The sequence below is a fragment of the Ambystoma mexicanum genome, chromosome 14 (genome assembly GCF_040938575.1).
Source record: "Ambystoma mexicanum isolate Mex_15411 chromosome 14, UKY_AmexF1_1, whole genome shotgun sequence".
In the NCBI taxonomy this organism is placed as follows: Eukaryota; Metazoa; Chordata; class Amphibia; order Caudata; family Ambystomatidae; genus Ambystoma; species Ambystoma mexicanum.
In genome coordinates, this window is record NC_090940.1 from 416,708,197 (window position 1) to 416,729,987 (window position 21,791).

At 46.1% G+C, this 21,791-nt stretch overlaps 1 protein-coding gene across 3 annotated transcripts in view; it reads right to left on the bottom strand.

Moving 5' to 3' along the window:
* The window catches only part of STYX (serine/threonine/tyrosine interacting protein), a 984,080-nt gene that overhangs the window by 231,592 nt on the left and 730,697 nt on the right, over positions 1-21,791 (bottom strand). For all 3 annotated transcript variants that reach the window (XM_069637582.1, XM_069637583.1, XM_069637584.1), the window contains 2 exons: positions 15,951-15,990; positions 15,812-15,862 (listed from right to left, as the gene is read on the bottom strand). In XM_069637582.1, coding sequence (XP_069493683.1) covers positions 15,812-15,862; positions 15,951-15,990 — 91 coding nt within the window. The remainder of the gene's footprint in view (positions 1-15,811; positions 15,863-15,950; positions 15,991-21,791) is intronic.

Below are 21,791 nucleotides of genomic sequence, written 5' to 3' on the forward strand. Positions count from 1 at the left end.
CAGCCAAGAGAACGAGGAATGGAGTCATAACCAAAAGTGTATTGGGCTGGGATTTTTCTACTCACTCCAAGGTGACGGACACAGCCAACACCAGCCACACCAACTGTTAGGGAGAATTCTCATAAATGTGCTAATTCCCTCTACCATAGAGATCCCCAGCTCTTTTTCTGACATTTGAGACTTTGTACTTTTAATTCTGTTTGTTTTCTGTGTTTATTACTTTTGAATATGGAGTTTTAGACAACTCCATAGGCATCATCTTTTCATGCGTGTCACACAGCACCTTCAGTACAGTGACAGAGGGATGTCTTTTAGACCTCCACAATGTTTAAATACCTTCTCTGGGGTAAACTACTGTTTCCCAGAGAATGTAAAGTTAAATTGACTTTACTAGCCTTTTTAAATTCCTAGACCCAGCGCACACACTATCTTCCTATAAAGTGCTGGAGGAGCTACCTAGTATCCCCTGTGTCTAGAAACCCATGTAGCAGCCAAATGCTACCCTTTCCTATCGAAATGGCTGGTGGCAGTGGTTTTACAATGAACTACCATGATTTTTCCCGACCGCGAACACCGGTAGCTAAAAATCGCGGGAGCCATGTTTTTCAAGATGGCGTCTTGAGCCCCTTTGTTTAAACGGGTCCCGGTCTTCTTTGTTCGCCATTTCTTTTTGGAAAGGTCCTTCTAGTGTTCGTCTCTGCGCGCCAAACCAGGTTGGGTCCCGTTGTTTCTATGCCTTTGGCAGGCTTCAGGATTGAAGACCGCCTCTGGCGTCTGAGTGTCTGGGGTGGGCAGGAAGTGAGGGAGGTGCCCGAGACTCCCTGTGCTTAGTCTCCTTGGAGACCTAAATGCACTCTGGCGTGATTGGCTGGCTGTCCGTCCGGCAAGGACCGCCACCTGCTGGGTGAGTGGTAGCTAGGCTGGAATGAAAGGGAGAAAATTGTTTAAAAGGCGAGTCTCTTGGACTGGAAAGCAGAGTCGACCACTAGAACGAAAGAACCAAAGACGAGCTGGAAGGGGACGGCTGCTGCAACTCCTGGACAGTTGGTTTGCCCGGTGAAGCCCTGCCGCAGGTCCGAATTGCCAAGTTCATCTCGACAGAGAATCCCCTTCAAGGACGACTTCTTCCTTTGAGTTGGTGGGACCAATCAACTCGTAAGCCACCTGGATACCATTCTCGAAGCTTGTTAGGATTAACCATGGAGAGGGACATCAGCTTGTGTGCTTGAATTACAGCTACTGGACTCAAAGTGACTCCATTCTGTCAGCGTTTTCCGACGATCCCGTGCAGTGTAGGAGTCCCCCGACGTCCTCCCTCTTGTCCCCATGACCGAGGCTCAGGAACAGTGATATCTGCAGGAACTGCCAGGAACCAACATCTTCAGCTGCATCTTGTTCTTCATATTAAAGTTCTGTGCCAACCCGATTGAGAGAACTTAGCTCTCGCAGTGAAAGTTCGTGGAACTTTCCCAACTTGCAGGCCTAATCAGCTTGTGACCCAACATATGATTATTTTTCGTACAAACTACTTCAGAGAACACTGGCAAAGACTTTACCGAACTTCAAGATCTGATCTTTCCTATCCAAGACACTAGTCCATTGACTTTGGCCTTTGCCTATTGAACTGAATCGAGTCCTCTAGTGAACTAAAACTATTTGCACTGCCTGAGAAAGTATTTGTGATCTCTTCTGCTAACTTGTGCCTTTTTACTCCCATTGAAAGTAACTGAAAAGCCATTTTGCTCCTATTTCAGGGGAGCCTAATTTACTCAAACATATTTTCACGCACCCGTGAAAGCCCCTTTAAGTCCCGCTTTGCCGCGGGTTGCTATCGAGTTTGGATTTCATTTGCCTTCAGCGCTACTTTGGGAAAAAGGACGGACCACAAGCCCCAGAAGGTGAAGAGCAACATAGGGAAGTGTATATATACTAACTTTTAGCATAAACAGACTTTGATACACTTTTTCTTCTTTTGGTTTAGGCATTCTGCTAAACACTTACTGGGAGTGGCTATATAAACTTGTTTGCGCGCGCATCCGTGAAAGCCCCTGTAAGTCCTGCTTTGCCGCGATGTCGCAGTTCGCATAACGAGTGATATAATTGTTGTCAATAGAGCCACATAACGGGTTTTGGTGTATTATAATATCATAATCTTTACTACTTGTCTATTTCTCTACTTTGCAATATTATGACGGAAAAAAGGTCAAAAATGTATACCTTGCGTACGGACATGCCACGTCCTGTACGATTACGTGCCTTTTGTGCATCCTCATGTAAAGACAGTCCCGTGATAACTCCAAAATCGGCTCGCCCTCTTGGTAAGGGTGCGCATTTGGATAAACGTCCAGCGAAGAAACGGACACGCTCCAATATTGCAATTGCTGATTTACGAGACTTTGGGTTTGCATCATCGCGCTCTCCTTGCCCAATGGCACAGATGTCGGAACAAACCTAAGTGTCTCGAACGTAGAGGCACAGCCGCTCCCTAAAGATCAGGAATGTATGGCTGTACAGCAACCTTTAATGAGCTCACCGACTGTATTGGACTTGAATGTTACTAATAAGGCATCTAAACAACTATGTAATATTTCCTTGTCAGACACTCATCTTACAGAACGCTCGCTCAGGAACTGTTGGATCGTTGCCAAACAAGTCCAAAATAGTTAACAATGATGTAGATGATGCAGTCATTGATTTACAGTCATCGAATTCTTGTTTCTCGGCCAAGGAACACTAAGAAAATCTCTCTAAATCACCAGCGTTATTTCAGAATTAAAGTATTTCAGAATCTGAAACTTCTATATCTTTCATTCCTTCAACTCCAAGAAGACCGATTAGAGATAACTCGGCCGTAACCTTGGGCTCTTCTGCTAAGAAAGATTCTTTGGGAACACTTGAAATAATGAATATTGCAATAATGTCAATGGCTAAATTGTTTGAAGTTTTGGACTCAAAGGTAAAGTCTATTAACGCTAATGTTGAAAATATGGCTTGTTGGCAAAAGTTATTTAGCAACTCCATGGCCCAGAGACAAGCGTCCGATGATAGAGCTTCAGCACTTCTATCAAAACAATTTGCAGAGATGCTATTAATGTTCAAACTATTAACTGACCAGCTGGACCCGCAGTTGGGTCTACATGCAGCTAGTAAGATCACACATTGTCCTAAGGCTGCTGTTCCTTGTGTTGAGGGTATTATATGTGAACTACCTTTGGAGGCAGTGGTGATAGCACCCATACTACCTCCGCTGTCTACTGAAGACATGTTGGTAGTCGCTTCTGATGCTGAACCATCCAGATCGAAAAATGTACAGCCTTGCAAAGAAGCATATGATTTTTGCGAAAAATACCAAATATCAAAATCTTTAAAATAATGTGAATTCAAAGAAACCTAAAAATCAAAAGTCCAAAGGAGTCTCTAATGGACAAAGAAGGCAGTTCTTTAAATCATTGTCAAAGCCTGCGAGAAGTTCTACGTTGGCCTCTAATGCTATAACTAAAAAATATCTAAACCTGACGCAAGAAAGAAAAAGAACTGCAAAAAAATGGAGCCATCAACTCTCGAGCAGATCTAACTCATTCTCCATTGGATGATCTAGTCCAAGTTGTGGAGGAAATGGAAAACAGTTCGGGGAGTATGCCGTCTGAGATTCAGTCTCTAGCCCCACATAAAAATAATCCAGAGAATAATGTTGAAAACTCTGAATTAGTGCTGAACAAAAAAGAACTTAGGAAAGCTGTGGATGACTACATGAGTCAATTTCACCCGCCCCCGGCTGTGATCCATCCGCTGATGCAATCGATATCCTCAATTGTGAAAAAGTCAGGGCAAGACCCAAACAAATGGCAATTCTGTGAGGCTGCCAGTTATCCCTGAAGTAAATGTTACAAACAAAAAATTGCTAGAAAACTGGCGGTGTCTGATACTCAGGTTAACTTGCAAAATAACATTCTAACCACAATTAAAGACTGTTTAGTAGCCGTAACTTCTGAACAGAAGATCCTTAAATCCTCCATGAAATCACTTCTTGGTAGTAATTCTGACGCTGAAATTGTTTCAGATGAGGGTGAGCTCTAAGAATGTTACATTTAGATCACCAGTAGAGGATAGGAATTGTAAATGGTCTGCAGAAGCAACTTATAATAGAAAAGAGGCTAGCATAAAAGTGAGCTCTAAGAACAAAAAGTCTCCTCAATTATATTCACTATTTCTTAACTGTCGTGGTGGCTCTTTTCCAACATTCACCATGAACAGGATGAGTATTACGCAGATATTCTCCGATATTCCTACTCTAGAAGATCTTACTACAGGAGACATTGAGCAAGTAGAATTTCCTGATAATGATCCAACTGTTTCCTGTCTGTGGATAAGATCTTGTATTATCTTTAATACCATTTGGTCCGCAAGATCTGCCCTCTATGACTTAGGATTTAGATTAATTCCAACTACAAGTGAGAGTCCTTTTGGTGAGGCTATACAACAGTCAGAGATTAGGCGACAATAATGACTGCTCTACTGCCAAAGGTTGTTGTTGCAAGAAAACGTAACTAGAACATGATGACCCCTGCCCTTTGACTCAAAATAGTGATTCCGAGTTGGAATACCAGAGGACATAAGCAGTTACTGAACAATTTTAACTGCTCTCTAAAAGATTGTGATCTAGTGCTTTTACAGGAAACCTGGTTAACTGCTCCATTATCTTCGGATAATCATTATGTTTACTTAGTCTCTGCTGTAAAAGGTCAAAAAGGAAGACCAATGTCTGGCCTTACGACTATTTCTAACATCTCTACTACAAACAATATAGCTGACTGGCCCTCTCGGAATTCATTTTTACAATGCTCGATAATTTTGATCCAAAATTGAAAATTCGCAATTGTTAAAATATATTGTAATCCGGTGATGATTATAACTTCTATTTTTTTCAAAGATCATTATTACTCCTAACATTGCACATATTATTCTTGCCGGTGACTTGAATATTCATCTTCTACCCCCGGACAAAAACAGAAATTCGGAACGGGTCACTCAATGGTTGCAGTTTGTACAGACATGGGATTTAATAATGTTGAATGGAGCACTTGAGACTGATATTCCGCCTTCTCACACTTGGTTAAGTGGATCACAGAAAGCAACCATCGATTATGTGTGTGTGGATAGAACATTATTCGACAAAATCACTAAGTTCAGAGTATTGCCAACTACGTCTAGTGATCATCTGATGTTCATGTTGAAATTGTGATCCACTCTCAAGACAATTCTCGGCCTCAACATCAACAGCTGAGAAACTTGATCATAAACCCCCAACAGAACAGATTACATTGGACTAGTCCTGCCCTGGAAGCATTTGCTCGTGAACTAGCAGAAGATCATCTTCTTTCAGAGAGAGAGGCTATGATCCACCTGAATATTATGATAAAATACATCTATTTGCATCTCCATCTACAACTGGTGTTAGGAAATTCAACAATCCCTGTGCACACATATTTGATCAATCTGTTAGACTGAGGAAGACATTATTTCGGAAACAAAAAAGACAGACACTATCTCTTCTGATACAATATCGTGAGCCATCTTTACGTAAGCTAAAGACAAGTTATAAAAACTGGATTCGAGCTCACAAGGCAGCAATGTATCAAAATGATGGTGAACGGTGGCTACAGGTGGTTAAGACCAAAACTACCTCCCAAATTTGGAAGCTGATAAATGCTGGCTCAGCATGACCGCAGCCGACTTCTCAGCTTTACGGCGTTCCCGAAAAAAGTTGGGTTAGCTACATTACATACATTTATGGTCTTCCACAAAATAGTATCTCACAATTGTCACATGATTTGGCTAACACCACCTTTTTCAAATTTGATCAAGAAGATGTGCTGTTTTATATAAACAAGGCCAGTTCCTCAAGAGCACCCGGCCCAGACGGCTTATCCAATTTTGTCTTAAAACAGAACTCTGTACTATGGGCAACCATCTTATATGCTGTCTTCCAAGCCATACAAACAAAACAAAGTGTTCCTCCATCTTGGTGTAAAGCTCTAATAGTGCAAATATATAAAAAAGGTGACCGCACTAATCCTGCAAGCTATCGGCCAATAGCACTTCTCGATGCACCTGGGAAGATCTTTAGTAGAATTATTCTAAGAGACTTTAACATCTGGGCTACAAATGAGAATCGTTGAGATTCTTTCCAAACTGGATTTGTTGCGGGTCTTGGCACACCTATCAATATTACGACACTTAATGCCATTAAAGAACTCTATGCGGCAAGAAATCAACCCGTTTATCTAGCCTTTGTAGATTTTCGAGTTGCATTTGACTCAGTAGATTGACAGTTACTTCTCAGAAAGTTAACAAGTTTTGGCTATCCATCCTCACTTATTTCAATAATAAACCTGCTTCATTCAAACACCTCAATGCAGGTCAAATTGAATTTGGATGGATTGTTATCTGAAGTAATTTATACCAAACGCAGCCTGAAACAAGGCTGCATACTTGCCTCAACTTTATTTAACTTGTTTATATTTGATCTGGGAGTTGAATTTATGCAAGTAATGAATGATGCGCCAAAACTTGGAAACCAGGCTATTGCCTGGCTTTTTTATGCGGGCGGTTTGGTCCTTATTTCACAGACGCCAGTGGCCTGCAGAATATGCTCAACCAATTGGATCACTATGTCAACAAAAATAATGTAACCCTTAATTTGGAAAAAAACGAAGTTATGGAACTAGGGAAAAGCAAAATGAGGCAAAGGAAATATGATTGGTTTCTGCAAAATCAAAAATTGACTTTAGTCAATGAATATAAATATCTTGGTGTTATAGTTAGTAACTCCACTATAAACAAGCCTCAGCAAAACAATCTAAATGGTAAACTTTCTACCTTAATTTTGCAAGCCAAGATCCTCCAATACAAGTAAGGCAAATTTTCATGCGCACATATTCTAATATTCTATCAGCAAAAGGTAATTCCTATCATTACATATGGGGCTGAGACTTGGTTTCCACAAAAACTTTGCTACTGGAACAAAATTGAAGCAAAGTTTTGAAAAAAACTATTGAACCTGACTAATTCAACTCCAATTGCTCTTCTTCGATTTGAGCTAGGTACCCTTTCAATACACATGCAAGTATCTTGGAAGAGATGTTGTATCTTTCGAAAATGCTTAATGGGTTTAGCTAATAATAATTTGCTTACAATATTAGCAAATTATTTAATGCACTCCCAGGATTTGTTTCCGACTAAATGGAGAGCTGCTGTCTTATTAGACTTGACTGAAGCAAACATTTAATTGGATCTCTTGCTCAGTAATCCAACTAGAGCTAAACTCAAATTGTACCAATTGGATTGGCAAATCACCCACAGAGACAACAGAGATGTTTACAATTAAAAGACTTTGATAGAGCACTTTTTGGACATAAAAAATTCCGGCAGACTGCTGATTATCTATTGAAGTGTCCATCATTTACATTAAGAAAACAAATACTAAGGTTTTGTCTGAACCTATGGCCAACCAACCAAATTTTACTGAGAAGAGGTCTAATACAAGCTGAATTATCGTATTGTCGATTTTTCAAAGTTGCAGAAACCAAAGAAACATTAAAAACACATTGAGTGTGCTGCTCTGAAAAAACAAAGGGAAGTAATTTTTTATAAATTAACACGAACACATCACAACAGCCGCTCAAATGATGAATTATGGCATGAGCTATTTGCCACACCTAAAATATCATTAAGGATAGCTACTATTCATTTTTTAAACAACAATGTGATTTAATAGTTGTTTTTTTTTCTTTTTGTACCTTTAAGCAGTCTCTTTTAGATTTTATGTATTGAAATGTTGTGATGGAGTTGTGTGTGGCTCTTAATAACTAGATTGATTCAGTAGAGTTTACAATGTTTTATTGTTATATATATATTTTATTTATGGCTTATTTGTTGCATTATATTTGTGATGATATGTTTCTGTGTTTAGAATAGGTTTTATTGTATTATCATAATATATTTGTTTTGAAAGGTTAACCAACCAAAATTAAAGAGAAAAATAATTATTGGTTTGGTATTGAATTGTGTTTGTGTATAATATTAATTGCCTCCTTCTGGTGAATGTTTTCTAAATGATTGTGTAATAAATGAATAAGTGTTTTACCAAGAAACCTTGAGTGTAAGTGTCTACTTGAACCCCTGGGATTGTAAGACCTCTGTGTAACCTCTTTTACTGCTCACATTCCCACTTGAGATAAGCCTGGCTGCTCAGCTCGCTACCACAAACTGCGTAGTACAGACTTAAACCAAAGGTTGGTTTTCCTTACACCTGTAGTCATAATTTTATGTGGTGGTCCCAGAGGGTACTGCATGCAATTCTGCCTAACACCAACTTTGCTTTTACTTTATTACATTTATGAGCACAATAAACCCATAGGCATGATGGCGCAGACCAGACGGAAAATATATATAAAAAACATAAAAAGTGCATATAATGAGAAATAAGTTCAGCATGGAGAAAAATAATCAACTGTGGAAGTAACCGCAGTATCTCTCTCTAAGAAACTATCAGACATTAGACAGGAGCCAGGCCTGCAAGTTCAGCGACTTCGGGTCGTGATGGAGGATGGCGCCTCGTTCCCTGGAGAGAAGATCCGCGTCCACTGGCAGCTTGATTGACGGGGACGCTGACAAGTCCAGAAGGTCCGGGAACCATATCTGCCTCAGCCAAGCAGGTGCGACGAGCATCATCCTGCACCGTGACCTCTTGAGCTGGTTGATGAGCCGGATCAGCAGCGGCAATGGAGGGAACGCATATAGCAACAGGCCCTCCCAGGGGAACGAGAAAGCATCGCCCATGCTCCTCGGCTGGGGAAACCTGCTGGTGAACCTCCGGCACTTGGAGTTCGTCGCTGTCGCAAACAGATCGATCTGGGGTGTGCCCCACCGTCAGAAGAGGCGGTCCACTAGATCCTGTCGTAGTTCCCACTCGTGGCACGAGCGCAGCTCTCTGCTGAGCGAGTCAGTGTTTTTTATCCCTGCCAGATGAAACAGCACCAGAAACATCCCTTGGGCGATGGCCCAATGCCACAGATCCTGAGCCTCCTTGGACAGGGCTGGGGATCTGGTACCGCCCTGCTTCCTGATGTAGAACATGGTGGTGGTGTTGTCCGTTAAGATCCTCACCACCTTGCCCTTGAGGGATGGAAGAAAGGACGTGAGGGCCCAAAACACTGCACGGAGTTCCAGGATGTTGATATGGAGGGACTTCTGTCGGCAGCCAAAGGCCCCTCGCGTGCAGATTTTCTTTGTGCTCCCCACCCTTCCAGGGAGGCATCCGTGGTCACTGTCTTCTGGTGGCCCGGGGTCTGGAAGTCCATGCCCGCCGTCAGATGCGCGCGGGTGCCCCACCACCGGATCGCTCGTCGGAAGCTCTCGTCGAGTGTGATCCTGTCCTCGAAGCTGCCCGTCGTCTGGATCCAGCGAGCATCCAGGAACTCCTGTAACGGGCGCATCCGAAGCCTGCACAGGCAGATGAGATAAATGCAAGAAGACATCATTCCGAGGAGGGACTTGATGGACCTCACCCTGGCCGCGTCCGCAACCAGCATCCGCTGCACCTTGCCCAAGATGGCCCTCGTCCTTTCCTACAACGGAGAGGCCAGAAGCGCCACTATGTCGAGCTTCGCTCCCAGAAACAGTGCGTCTTGAGCGGGCACCAGGTGGGACTTGGCGTAGTTTATGGAGAATCCCAGGTCCGTGAGTAGTTGGACGGTCCTCACCGTGTGTTCCGCAGCGAGCTCCTTTGTCTTTGCTCGGATGAACCAGTCGTCCAGGTAGGGGTAGACGTGGATCCCCTCCAGGCGCAGCCGCGCCGCCACTGGTGCGAGGCACTTGGTGAACACCCTGGGTGCCGACCTCAATCCGAAGGGAAGGGCTCTGAACTGGTAGTGATGCCCTTGGACCACGAATCTGAGAAACTTTCGGTGTCCCTTTAGGATGGGGATATGGAAGTAGGCATCCTCCAAATCAAACGACAGGAAATCGCCCTCCTCCAGTTGACCCAGGACGTGCTGGAGGGTGAACTTCTGTGCCTTGATGAATTTGTTCAGTCGTCGTAGGTCCAGGATGGGACGGCATCCTCCCGTCTTCATCTTCACGTGGAAGTATCTTGAGTAAACTTCGGAGCCCCGAAGCCTCTTTGGGACGAGCTCGATGGCGCCTTTCTTGAGCATCGCCTTTACCTCCAAGAGAAGTTGAGGGACGTGATGTTCCTTCCTGGCCACGGGGGGACGCGCAGGCACTTCTTTAGAAACTCGAGCGCGTGACCCTGGGCCAGGGCGTCCAGCACCAAACGGTCGGTGGAGATGGACTCCCACACGCTGATGAAGTTCGCCAGCCGGCCTCCCACCGGGGTGCTTCGGTGGGGGCCCCACCCCACGGCCGGTTCAGTCCTGCTTCAACGAGTGTTTGCCGCCTTGTCCTCCTTGGTGACGACGGCGGGGTCCGCCCGACTTGCCTCGTCCCCTGTAGGCTTCCTGTGACGACGAACAGGCCGCTTGACGATAGGTGGAAAATCCGCCGCCGGAACCTTTGGAGGCACCCTGCTTGCCTCCGCCTCTCCGAAAGGGCGGCCGTCGTTGCTGGAGAACACCAAGAGCCCAGGCCGTCTACGTGTCCGTCTTGATGGCTTGTAGGGAGCAACCCAAACAGGTTGCTCCCGTCGAACGGCATGTCCAAGACTCTGGTCTGCACGTCCTGACGGAAGTCAGTTGCCTTGATCCATCCACGCCGTCTAAGGCACACGCCGTTGCCCAACTGGCGAAATCCAGTGTCAGCGATGTCCGTCGCTATCGTGATGGCGTGGTCCGATGCCACTTCTCCTTCCTGCAAGATCTCTAGGGCCTCCGCCCTCTTGTCTGGTAAGAAGCCAGCAGGGGGGCGATTTTGTACCACAACTCCCTGTCGCAGCGGGCTACGATAGCCAAGGCGTTGGCAGCCTTAATCGTCGTCGCTGCCGATGAGATGACTCTGCGTCCCATCGTGTCCAATTTCTTTTCCCTTGCCGTCCGGCGGGGAGGTTGACGTAGAGGCCGAGGCCCCCGCCGCTTTCTTCCTGGCCGGCGCGGAGACGACAGAGTCCGGGGTCGGCTGTGCCCAAAGGCACAAGGGGGCCACGTCCGGGACCCGGTACTTCTTCTCGTACCGATCGCTTCTCGCAGGCGTTGTGGATGGGTTCTTGAGGAGGGCGAGACCCTCATCCCAGATATCGTCCAGTAGAGGTACAGCGAGGACCGTCTTCCTCTTGGTCTCGCGCCGTTGATAAAGGAAACCTTCCTTCTTCTCTTCCGGGCAGAGCTGGAAAAGCTCGGATGCCCTGGCGATCATGGCATGAAACGATCCAATCTCGTCGGGCGGGGAAGCCCGGGGAGGAGGTGACGACGGGAGATCCTCGTCGTAAACCTCGTCGTCTGTGCCCGTCGCGGCCGTGTCAGTCCCTGTATCATCCCCACGGGTCGTGGACGGGGAGGAGGGCTGAGCAGGGCGCAATGGTTGAAAAGGAGGTGGAGGATGAATCCTTCTGCTCTTAGGAGGGCTACCAGAAGGGCCTGGCTCCGGGTCCCCCGTCGGGAGAGGTTCCTCCGATGGTGGTAACGGCAATCTCGTCCTTATCTCCGAGGATAGGGACTGTATAGCCAACAAAATGGCCGCCGAATTGTCTTGCGGCACTGGTTGAGGGGAGTCCGACGGGCGGTCAGGAGCCCCGTCGGCACCCTCGACGTTCTCGTCGTCTCCTACGTTGGGGTCCCTCCCAACAGGCTGGTCTTCTTCCACGCCAACGCCGTGGCTTAAGACTTCGATCAGCTCCTCCTCAGAGGTTGAGGCCGAATCCACGACGACCTCCTGCCCCCCCTTTTTTCTTCTCCGTCGGAGGTTTCACGGGGGTCCTGTCGATGGGCATGAAAGAAGACTCCCTCCGCGGTGGCAGGGAGAGTCTGGGCCCCGAGGTCGCCACCACTGGTGTAGCCTCCACAGGCTGAGCCAGGGCCGCCGCGACTGTCTCGATAGAGGCCTTGGCCGGGTGGATTAAGGCTTTCACCACCTTAGGTGCGCTCACCGCCTTCTCCTTGGGGGGAGGGTCACCGCCTCGCTCCCCCTCCGATGGGGCCTTCGAGCTCGACCGGGGTCTCTCCAGGAGCTTCGCCGGGTGCTCAGCCTTCCTCTTACCCGAGCCAGAGCGTTGGCTCGTGGTTGATGGCGCCGGGGAGGATGCGACCTGCCTGGCGCCCGTAGAGACCGACCGTTCGGCGCTCCCGGTGCCAGCGGACCCGCTGTGCTTGGCCTTCTGTTGGACCCCCGTCGCCGGGGCGCCCTCAAAGGTTTTAGAAGCCCTCTCGGACTTCTTCTCGCCTGACGGGCTCTTCCCTTCCAGACAGTTGGCGAGACGCAGATGGCGGTCCTTCATGGTCCGCTCTGACATATTGGCGCAAAACGCACAGTCCTTCTCCACGTGCGTCTTGTCCTCATGCAGGCAGTAGGGGCAAAGGGAGTGTTCGTCCTCCTTAAAGACATTCTGAAGCTGGCATCCAGGGCAGACTCTGAACAGCTTTCCGGGCGTCGAGCTTCCCTTCTCCTGGGCCATGATCGAGATGGGCCTGAGAAACTTCTGGAGTCCTCCAAAAGTGTGGCTCGACGAGATCTTCACCCTTGAGGGGCGTAGAAGAATCTGACACGGGTCCCCGTTGATCGGATAAAGAAACGGTGGAGCTTGAGGCTCTTTTGACCGAAAAAGAGAAAATTTTCCTAAGAAAAAGCGCAAAAAAAAGCACTAAAGCTCGAGAGCAATAGCACGAGGATCCCAACACTTGAACATGCGGTAAAAATCTGAAGATGGCTGCCAGAGGCGGGGCTTAGGTAGAGGGCAGTCATTGGCTGTGGTCAGTATGACGCAGAGATCAGTGATTGGTTACTACTAGGAAAGACAGATCAGAAACGAAACTGATACTGATTTTTCTTTACCGAGGATTCCCAGCCTGACGACGGGGAATATTCATGAGCATGTGAATCCATGCCAGACCCCATGCTGGAGAACCGCAGTATCTCTCCCGAAGAAACTATCAGACATTAGTCATCAATACGTGAAAGATGAAAAGGGAGAGCAGAAGAGAAAGTTCCATGGAAAGGCTGCAACATTTAAAGAATCAAGTTACAGTTTGAGGCTCCTTTGGGCAGGTATTTAAAAAAGTCTAAGAAAGACAGGTAGGGTGCTCACCCCACAGCCCACTATGATGCAATCACTATTAGGTTGCGAACACCAATCGCTCTGATCTATCCTACGAATGACCATTAAGTCAGAGCGTCTGACCACCCCTGGGCATATTCGCTGGCGCAGCCAGGCTAGAACTTTGTTGCGCAAGACTTCTTTAGTCTCTTTTACTTAAATTTTCCATATGTTGGTTATGACAACATTTCTCTGGTCCATTACAAAGTCATATGCGTTCGTATCCTTTATTAATGGCATTTGTGAGTTTTTTAGTTGTACATTCTGTGAGAGTGCCCTCTTCAGTTTAGTATTCAAAATTGTAGGCTGTTTGACCTCTTTGTGGGCAAGGTTCGACTCAGGTGGCACTGACGATGAAGAGGTTTCCTGTAGTCCAACTATGTTGGGGATGAGAGTCTTTTCCTTACAGACCAAGACTGCCAAAGACCAACCACAAACTGACACCAGGGGAATGGTGGGTTAACAGAAAAGTGACACTGTACAAAAAAAAAAAACCTGTAGTGTAACAGGGTAGACCTAGAAATCCTTTCCAAACTCGGTCGAAAACAATATTTTACTAACACTTGAAGAGAATCACAGTGAAGACTAGCAGCCTGAGCACATGGCTGCCAGACCATGAATGTGGGGTGGAACTAGCAGCCTTTTTAAAGACATACGGGGGGTGTGGGGAGAAAATCCCCATCACCCACGAGATTAGATATCCTAGCGATTGGCCACAGAAAACAGTGATGGATGCGTGGAAAGGAAGCCTGGATCCGAGAGAGCAGGGAAATTCTTCGTAACAAGGCCCCAGTCCATAGCAGGGACCAAAGCCAGCATCTCCCAAGCTGGCAAAAACTCAGCTGCCATTGCCAGTTCGAATGGTAACAGTCATCTGTGCAGGACCCTCGTCCAGGACTTCTGTAAGGTCATGCTGGACCCTAGGCCTGGTGCAGGCAGACCAGCCCTGTTTCAACCACTTCTACTATGGTTTTCTCAAAAGCAGCATGAAGCCAGACAAGCACAGGTGTAGGGAGAATGTTCTGTAATGGGCATGTAGCCAAGCCATAGTTCTTCTGCAGATCTGTGGCGGGATCCACCCCTTCCCTTTATATATTTTTTTTTAAACAGTAAAGTCTCCAACCTCCACCTGAGAAATGGGGTTTTAACCCAAAAGGGACGCGATTCACCTTTGAATATCTCTGGCATTTATATTAGGAACCTCCTCAAAAACTGGGCGTGCACCTGCAAGGCGCCAACTTCGCCAAGGCAAAGGGGCCAAACATAGAGGCCTTGGCGCCAATGCGCAGAGCTGTACGGCGCCGATGTGAAACAATGTCCACCGCTATGAGCAGGAACAGAGCCAGCATGTGAGCAATAGCACAGTATTCCGAAAGAATCGGATTGCAAGGCATAAGCCGCTGGCGCCAGGGCCTTGGAAAAGATAAGCAGCTCCTGCCAGAAATTCCATTCTGTGCAATCCTATTCTCCAGATGAGGATGAGTACCTGCAAAGTAGAAGAGGCAGTAGAGGCATCCCTAGAGTGGGAGTGAGGACTTGACCGATTGGAAGAGAACTAAGAAGAGTTGTGTCTAGTGGAGTGGTTGTGAGGACTTAAGAAAGTTCCTTCACAGCAGCCTTTTTTAACTCCACTCCCAAGGAAGCGGAAGATCACCATTGTGGGAGTAGGTGAAGAGCTTTGCAGCACGCTCCCCAAAGGTCTTCGAGTATATAGACTGGCAGGAACTGCAATCCTCTGTGTTGTGGGTCCTCCTTGAGACAGTAGACATACCTATGGGTCCTTCTGCAGTCCGAGCAGAGTTTGAAGCATGGTGGCCTTTGGCAGGTTAGCCATAAAGCAGGAGAATTTGCAAAGTTATGTGGCATTCCTGAAACATACTGAGTGGAAGGAAAATAAAAACAACTGAGGTCATGGGAAGCAACGACTCGATATAGATTGGCCCGACATCCCATCCAGCGTCTGAGCACGTAACTCTGCTGAGGGGGGCCGGCGCATAACGGTATTGTGCCCTGTGTGGCTAAAAAATGTTTTCAGAGAACATCAGACACTCAATATAAAACATCTAATGAGGTATCTGTTGGACGAAGGGGTTTTATAGAAGAACCATCCTGACATTTTGGTTTGGGAAGATCCCGTTTCCGCTTTAAGATGGCCTCTTTTTTGTAATTATTTTTCTGAGAAAAAGTTTTGAAATGTAATCTAGAGTCTTGGCACAGTTGTTGGACTCAGACTACCTCGTAACTACACACATCTCTGTTAACTTATAATTGAGCAATACCTTTGACAAACATTTGCCAATCATTTTGAAACTTCAAGGAATATTATACAAAAAAAGTGTTATGTGAATACTTAAAACGGATAAAACATTGTTGGGGGTTTAAATTCTTATGAAGTAAACTCTAAATTGGGGATTCCATAATCTGCAGAATTGCCAATGCCTAAATTGTCTAGTCTTCATCAGTGAGAAAAATAAAATCAACAAATCACATTCAGTTTTCATAAATTGTATATCTACCTAAACAGAGGATCTTTAACTTCAATCTTACCTGTACTTCACACCGAAGGTTTCCATAATATAAGCTATGACTAAGGCAGCACTAAAAACACAAGAAAAAAAAAGAACAGACTGTAACAAAATGGCACAAAACGGATGACAAAAAAAAAAAACATGAAATATCCATTTACCTTCTGGAAATCCCTGCATTTCCATGGACAAGAACCTTTCCTGTAGGATAACAAAGTTGAATGATATTTTGTATTATCTGCATGAACTGAAAAGATTTCAACACTTCACATCATGCGGTGACATGCTGAGGACCTAAAATATTTCCCAACTTAATTTTCAAAGAATAAATGTTTATAATGAATACCCATTTTAATTTCACAGTGACAGTTAACTAGACCATTACAGTCATTGAGATCACGGCTGTCACCAAATATTGCACTGCATTGCTCATCACTGTCCATTACAACAGCTAACCCAACACATTTAATGCAGGTTCTCTTGTCCATAAAGTGGTAAAGTATTTCGACAAATGGCTGAGTATACAAAGGAAAAAGTGCTAAATGGCAGAATTCCTGCCGAGACAAAGCTGCAGATGTTGAAGCCAACAGCTACTTCTCACCATAGATCTACATTATAGCCAGCGTACTGGGAAATCTAATCTGAAGATGATTCTGGACAATTCTCTTGCAGTACTAGAAGTCTCAGGGTGCTGTGCTTTGTGTTATGTTCTAATAGGCTTAGTGCAACGTCCTTAGTTAACCCATTCTTCATTTATGATATATGATATGGCATGGCATTTATAACGCGCCTATACACACGTGTTTGCTCTCCCCTTCACATAAGTAACAGCTGTGTAATGCAAGCATGTGCACATGTTTTTCCCTGCCCTGAAACAATACATTCCCTTATGCTAAGGCAGAGTTTGCAATGGCATACACTCCCCATATTAATACATATGTAAAATAAAATACATGGCCTGAAAGGTGTCTCAGTGTAGAGACCTCATTACAAACGTTTTGTCCTATTAAATGTCGGAAGTAGCAAACCCCAACATAAATGTGACAGGACTAAATTAATGCAACGACATAAAAACAAGGAATTTGGCAAGAAAAGTTGCAGCCATGCTTGGGGTACAACATGGTGGACTGCGAAAAGAACAGCTAGTTGGCGAACTGTGGCAAAATAGATTTAAAACTGGTTGAAATGAAAAAAGTGATGCAGAACTCAGAGTTAGTAAATTAAGGGCCCCCAGAGCTGTTCACCTACCCCCACATCACCAGCTTTTACACCAATATGCCCCTAAAAGATGCAGGACTCTGAAAACTGAGTCTGATTAAGAGCCTCGCATAAAACCATATTGGATCTAAATGCTAGAAACAAATCGCAAAAAAAGCACACCATGTTTCACTGCTGCATGGCCCAGGGAGAGGGGGCAAAAAGTAGAAGGGGGAAGCAAAAGCAGCGGGTTGGAGAAGTTGAGAGCACACACAGAAGGACATGGGAAAGCCATAGTCAAATCAGGCAGCCACTATTATGGAAGCCTGATCTAATACATTGGCTCCCCCATTAACTCTGCAGCTGCAAAACGAACAGTTAACTGAATAGAATTTGATAGGGTATGGTAGGTTATTTATAACACGCTTAATACACAGAGGTTTCTAAGCGCGGACCCGGGGTTCGAACCTGTGGTGCATCGTGTCATCTTGCTTCCAAGGCGAGCACGTTGCCCCTGAGCTATCCTGCTGAGACACGCATGTTCATGGAATAGACTCACCATCCATGAACAAATACAAAATGGTCACTCACTGACAACAGGGACCAGCTGTCCATGCCCCAAATCCTCTAATATGACTTTGTGTAAAAGGGGCTGTTGACTGAACCGGAGTGAGAGGGTTGGAACAGAGGTCAATAGCAAGGAGGTATGTTCAGAGAATCACTAAGAGGAAGGAGTGCAATGGAGAGAACGGAGTTGTAAGAGAAAAAGAGGTGAGAGGACAGATTTAGTGGGACAAAAGACAAAAAGGAGGAGAGTTGGAGCAGAAGGCAGTTGGAGGAGAGAGGAATAAGGAAAAAAGAGGCAGGAAGAGGTTGGAGGGAAGTGTGATGAATCCAATGGAGCCATTCCTCGGCGGCGGCCAACTCCCATGTGGCTAGGTGACGGCAGCTGCTCCTGACACCGGGGCTGGGTTCATGAGGGAGGATCACATGGGAGACAACTACCAGGGAGGTGTCATAACTTCATTGAATGAGTCTGTGTCTCTCCTTCCCAATGAGAAAGACCGTCTGAAACCAGAGTTCTTAAATGGCCTACTGTCATTCTAGTCAGGTGCCCACCTTTCACCCAAACACTCAAAACTCACAACACCTACCTTTTGTTCCTGGTGTGCCTTTTTGTGAAAACTGCGAGAAAAACCACAGGAGTTAAAAGCCCAAATAAAGTTATGGACTTCAGCTCCCATAACGACTCAAGTACTGAGAAAAGGAAGAGGACAAAGGAGTTTGTACAGAGTGACAGGAGCTCAAAGTGCAAGATGCAAACTAATTGTTATTCCAAACCTGCAATGAGTGGGACATTTAAAAATGGCAACTGCACTATGGAGAAGAGCGGTGCAGGAGCCGCGCAATAGAAGGACATTGCCATTCATGCCAGGGCTCCTAAGCGTGAAGCACAAACCCAGCAAAGCAGAGGATGCCATTTGGAAAGTAAGAGGAACGCTACGTGCAAGCAAGAAGGGCCGTGAAAACACCAGGAGCAGTGCAGAAGCTCCTGGAGGTATGTGGTCGCTCAGCTAAGGCAGCAGACTTCACTGTAGGCCAAGGAGGAGAGCTGGCGCGTGACTGCGTAGCCATGCCAGGTGGTGGGAAATCGTCTGTACACTCCAACCTGGAAGGCCAGTTCTGGGACCACTAACCAGAGTAGGTAGCTGATTCAGTCTTCGCAGCATCAGAAACCTCTGAGAATCATAAAGCAAAGACCTGTCATGCGAGTCAACCGGCCAGTTTGAAATTGTATAAATATTCCTGGCAGGGGAGTATACCAGGTAATCTGCAAAGATACAAGATATCTTACAGAAGAAGAAGTTACTCTCTTATCTGGTAATGTTCTTTCGATGGGATGGTCCGACGACGTATTCCATATCTAGGACAGTAATCAGCACAGCTGTGGTGATTACTGTCAGATATGGAATACGTCGGAGGACCCAATCCCCTCGAAAGGTTGTTACAGAAAATTCTGCTTGAACAGAACTTTTTGACTAAATAAGACATTTCTGAGTCCAGTGAAGACACCAAGGAACTGTTAGCTAAAGAGACCTTTAACGATCCGGTTTAAGAATCCAGGGGAAGGGGCCAACCTCTGGCTCCAAGGGTCTTTACCTTTGGGAACATATTCGTTGGAGTCATTCTTAGACTTTCGGTTTTGAACACTGTCTAACATCAAGTTAAATACATTTCCTTGCACCTTTTGTTGTTTGTTTGCAAGTGTGAGGTTCAGGACAGGTTGTTCTGGACACAAGGACAGCTTTTCAGTTAATGACATCCTGACACAGACAGATCCTTAGTTTTAGTTTCTAGGTAGGGAAGTTCCTCTTTGGAATAAGGCTAGAGAAGCGTTTTTCCAACCTATGTTTACTTAATAAAAATGTCTTTAATTCAGAACACCACAACTGTCATTTCTGACCCCTCACGGAAGAGTCAGCAAGGGGGAGGACATGAAGAGTTCCATGGTAGAAAACCATCATTGACCAACCCCAAGGAACCAAACATCAGTGCTGAGAGGCAGAAAGCAAAACCAAGGGCATCCTGGCTGGTGTAAGGCTAGTGTACAAGCACTAGAGAAGTTGAGACATCTTGACCTAGAGGTTAGTATGGCCAAAAGGCCTAAAGACCCTAAGAGGCAGAAAGGGAACGAAGAAGATTGAGAGAAGCTGAGCGGCATGATCTAGCTTCCGTTGGGAATAATGATGGCTGGTAGGTTTAGAATATTAAACTTCAGGCATTGCTCTGGGCAACCCTCCAAACCATTGTGCTTCGCCTGAAGAGCCATTAAAGAGGGGAAAAGACCATATGCAAATATGGCTTTGCCCCACCACAAAAAGAGTGTTCCCGCTCAAACTGCTGGATCACACCCCTTCTGCACGAGACCACATGCATCCCCAGACATGTTTCGGCCTCATCAGTGAGGAAGAGCTGAGTCTCTAGGCCAAGCAGGCACAGGACTCGCGTCTGGGCATACCTGTCCCACTCTGGGTTACTATAGCAAAACACGAGAGGTGATGGCTGGACGGTTTAGAATTAATCTTAACCTCCGACATTGCTCTGGGCAACTCTCCAGACCATGGTCATGGTTCTCAACAGATGGTTGCAGGCAACTCCAAAATGAAGAAAAGATGCAAACCTCAGCAGTGCAGACCCTTCAGGGCACCTCACGGGATGGCAGAAGGATGGTTCCAGCTGAGGTCACCACAGTCAAGCGACAGCAGGAGATCTTCCAGCGGTGAACACAGAAGCAGCCACAGCAGTGTCCCTTGTTGAGGGCTGAAAATGCAAAGATGGGCCACTTGAGGCATAAGCTGAAGATCTTGAAAGTCTCAAGGCTCTGTTTGGATCAGCAACGGCTCCAGTGAGGTAACCCATAAGGGAGCAGGTGAAGCCATGGCTGGTCCAGCGACACATCCGAAAGCTTCCAAGGTGTGGTTCCTGGAGCAGGCTAGAGACTGGTTGTTCCTAACCGGTCAAAGCACCAACAAGGGTCTTTGCGATCAGACAGAGGAGAAGGGCTTCACCAGGTCAATCACTGGATTCGATGTTGGTTAGCTGCATGAATCGTCTTCGGGTCTTCAGTGGTCTGCTCTTCCTTGTAGAAGTCTTGCTTCCAACGATTATCTGTTGATTAGCTGCAAGAGACCTCCTTTCATCCAAGATTCAGGCTGGGAGCTAGCTCAAGCTCACGAATGATAAGAATCTGCACTCTTCAAACAGTCCAGGGTTGCCCATTCCTGGACAACCACTAGTCACCACATCGGTCCAGCAACAGACATTTGGGTGCCAGGGTTGTTGACTGGGACCAGACAGTCCCAGCCCCCTCTTCTGGCTCACACACACAAAGCCCACTTGCCTGCAGAAGCAGCAGCTTTCAACAGTAAAGGGGTAACCACATATGGGAATTTCCTAACCTGGGAAAGCAGTAAGAAGTCTAAAGAACAAGATGGCAAAAGTACAAGCAAAAATCTAATCATCACTTCCATTTTAGGGTGCTAACCACTTTTTGTAGCCATTCGCGGTAAAAGCAGAAGTGCACAAGAAAAACCATCACAAAAACAGAAGAAATCACACAGCTGCACTAGCTTGTCTTCGGGACATCAAAGTAACCAGAAAGCCATTAGTTAAAACGTTATTAGGGTACAGAGTATGCCAACTGCACTTCCCTGAAAGGTGTTGTGTGCAATTGTAAAATTCCAAGAATTCTAAAAGGGAGACGTCTCTCAGTACTGACAGTCTTAGGAAGTTAGAAAGTAAAGCGGAAAGCTTACCTGACCTCCAAAAGTCAGGGCAGGATTCAAAACAAAAAGAATGTGGGGTCCCGAGGTAATGGGGCAAAAAGGAAGTCTTTCCTAACAGCTGGCATGTCGCAACATGGAGAAGTTTGGCAAACCCACCAGTCATCCTGACCACCACAGTGCACAATATTTCCTTAATGTTTCAAAAAAGACTACCTCCGTTTGTGAGGTTTGGGCAGGGTGCTGCGTGAGCCTGTTTGGCTTTCCCACCCCATTTCCAAGGGGAAAGCTTGCTGAAGGAAGCAGTCACCCACTGGAGTCAAGATGGCCGGCAGAGGTGATGGCAGGGTGCTTGACTCTAGAGAAACGTGGGCATGGTCTCCAGGGGTGGTCAGAGCCCTGATCTACTGCAGTGGTGCATCACACAGTATCTGAGGTAGGCGGGTGCACCCGGAGGAAAGGGAGCACAGTCACGGAAGGAAAAATGGGGCAAGATTAACTTGTGCAAAGGGACCGCAGCAG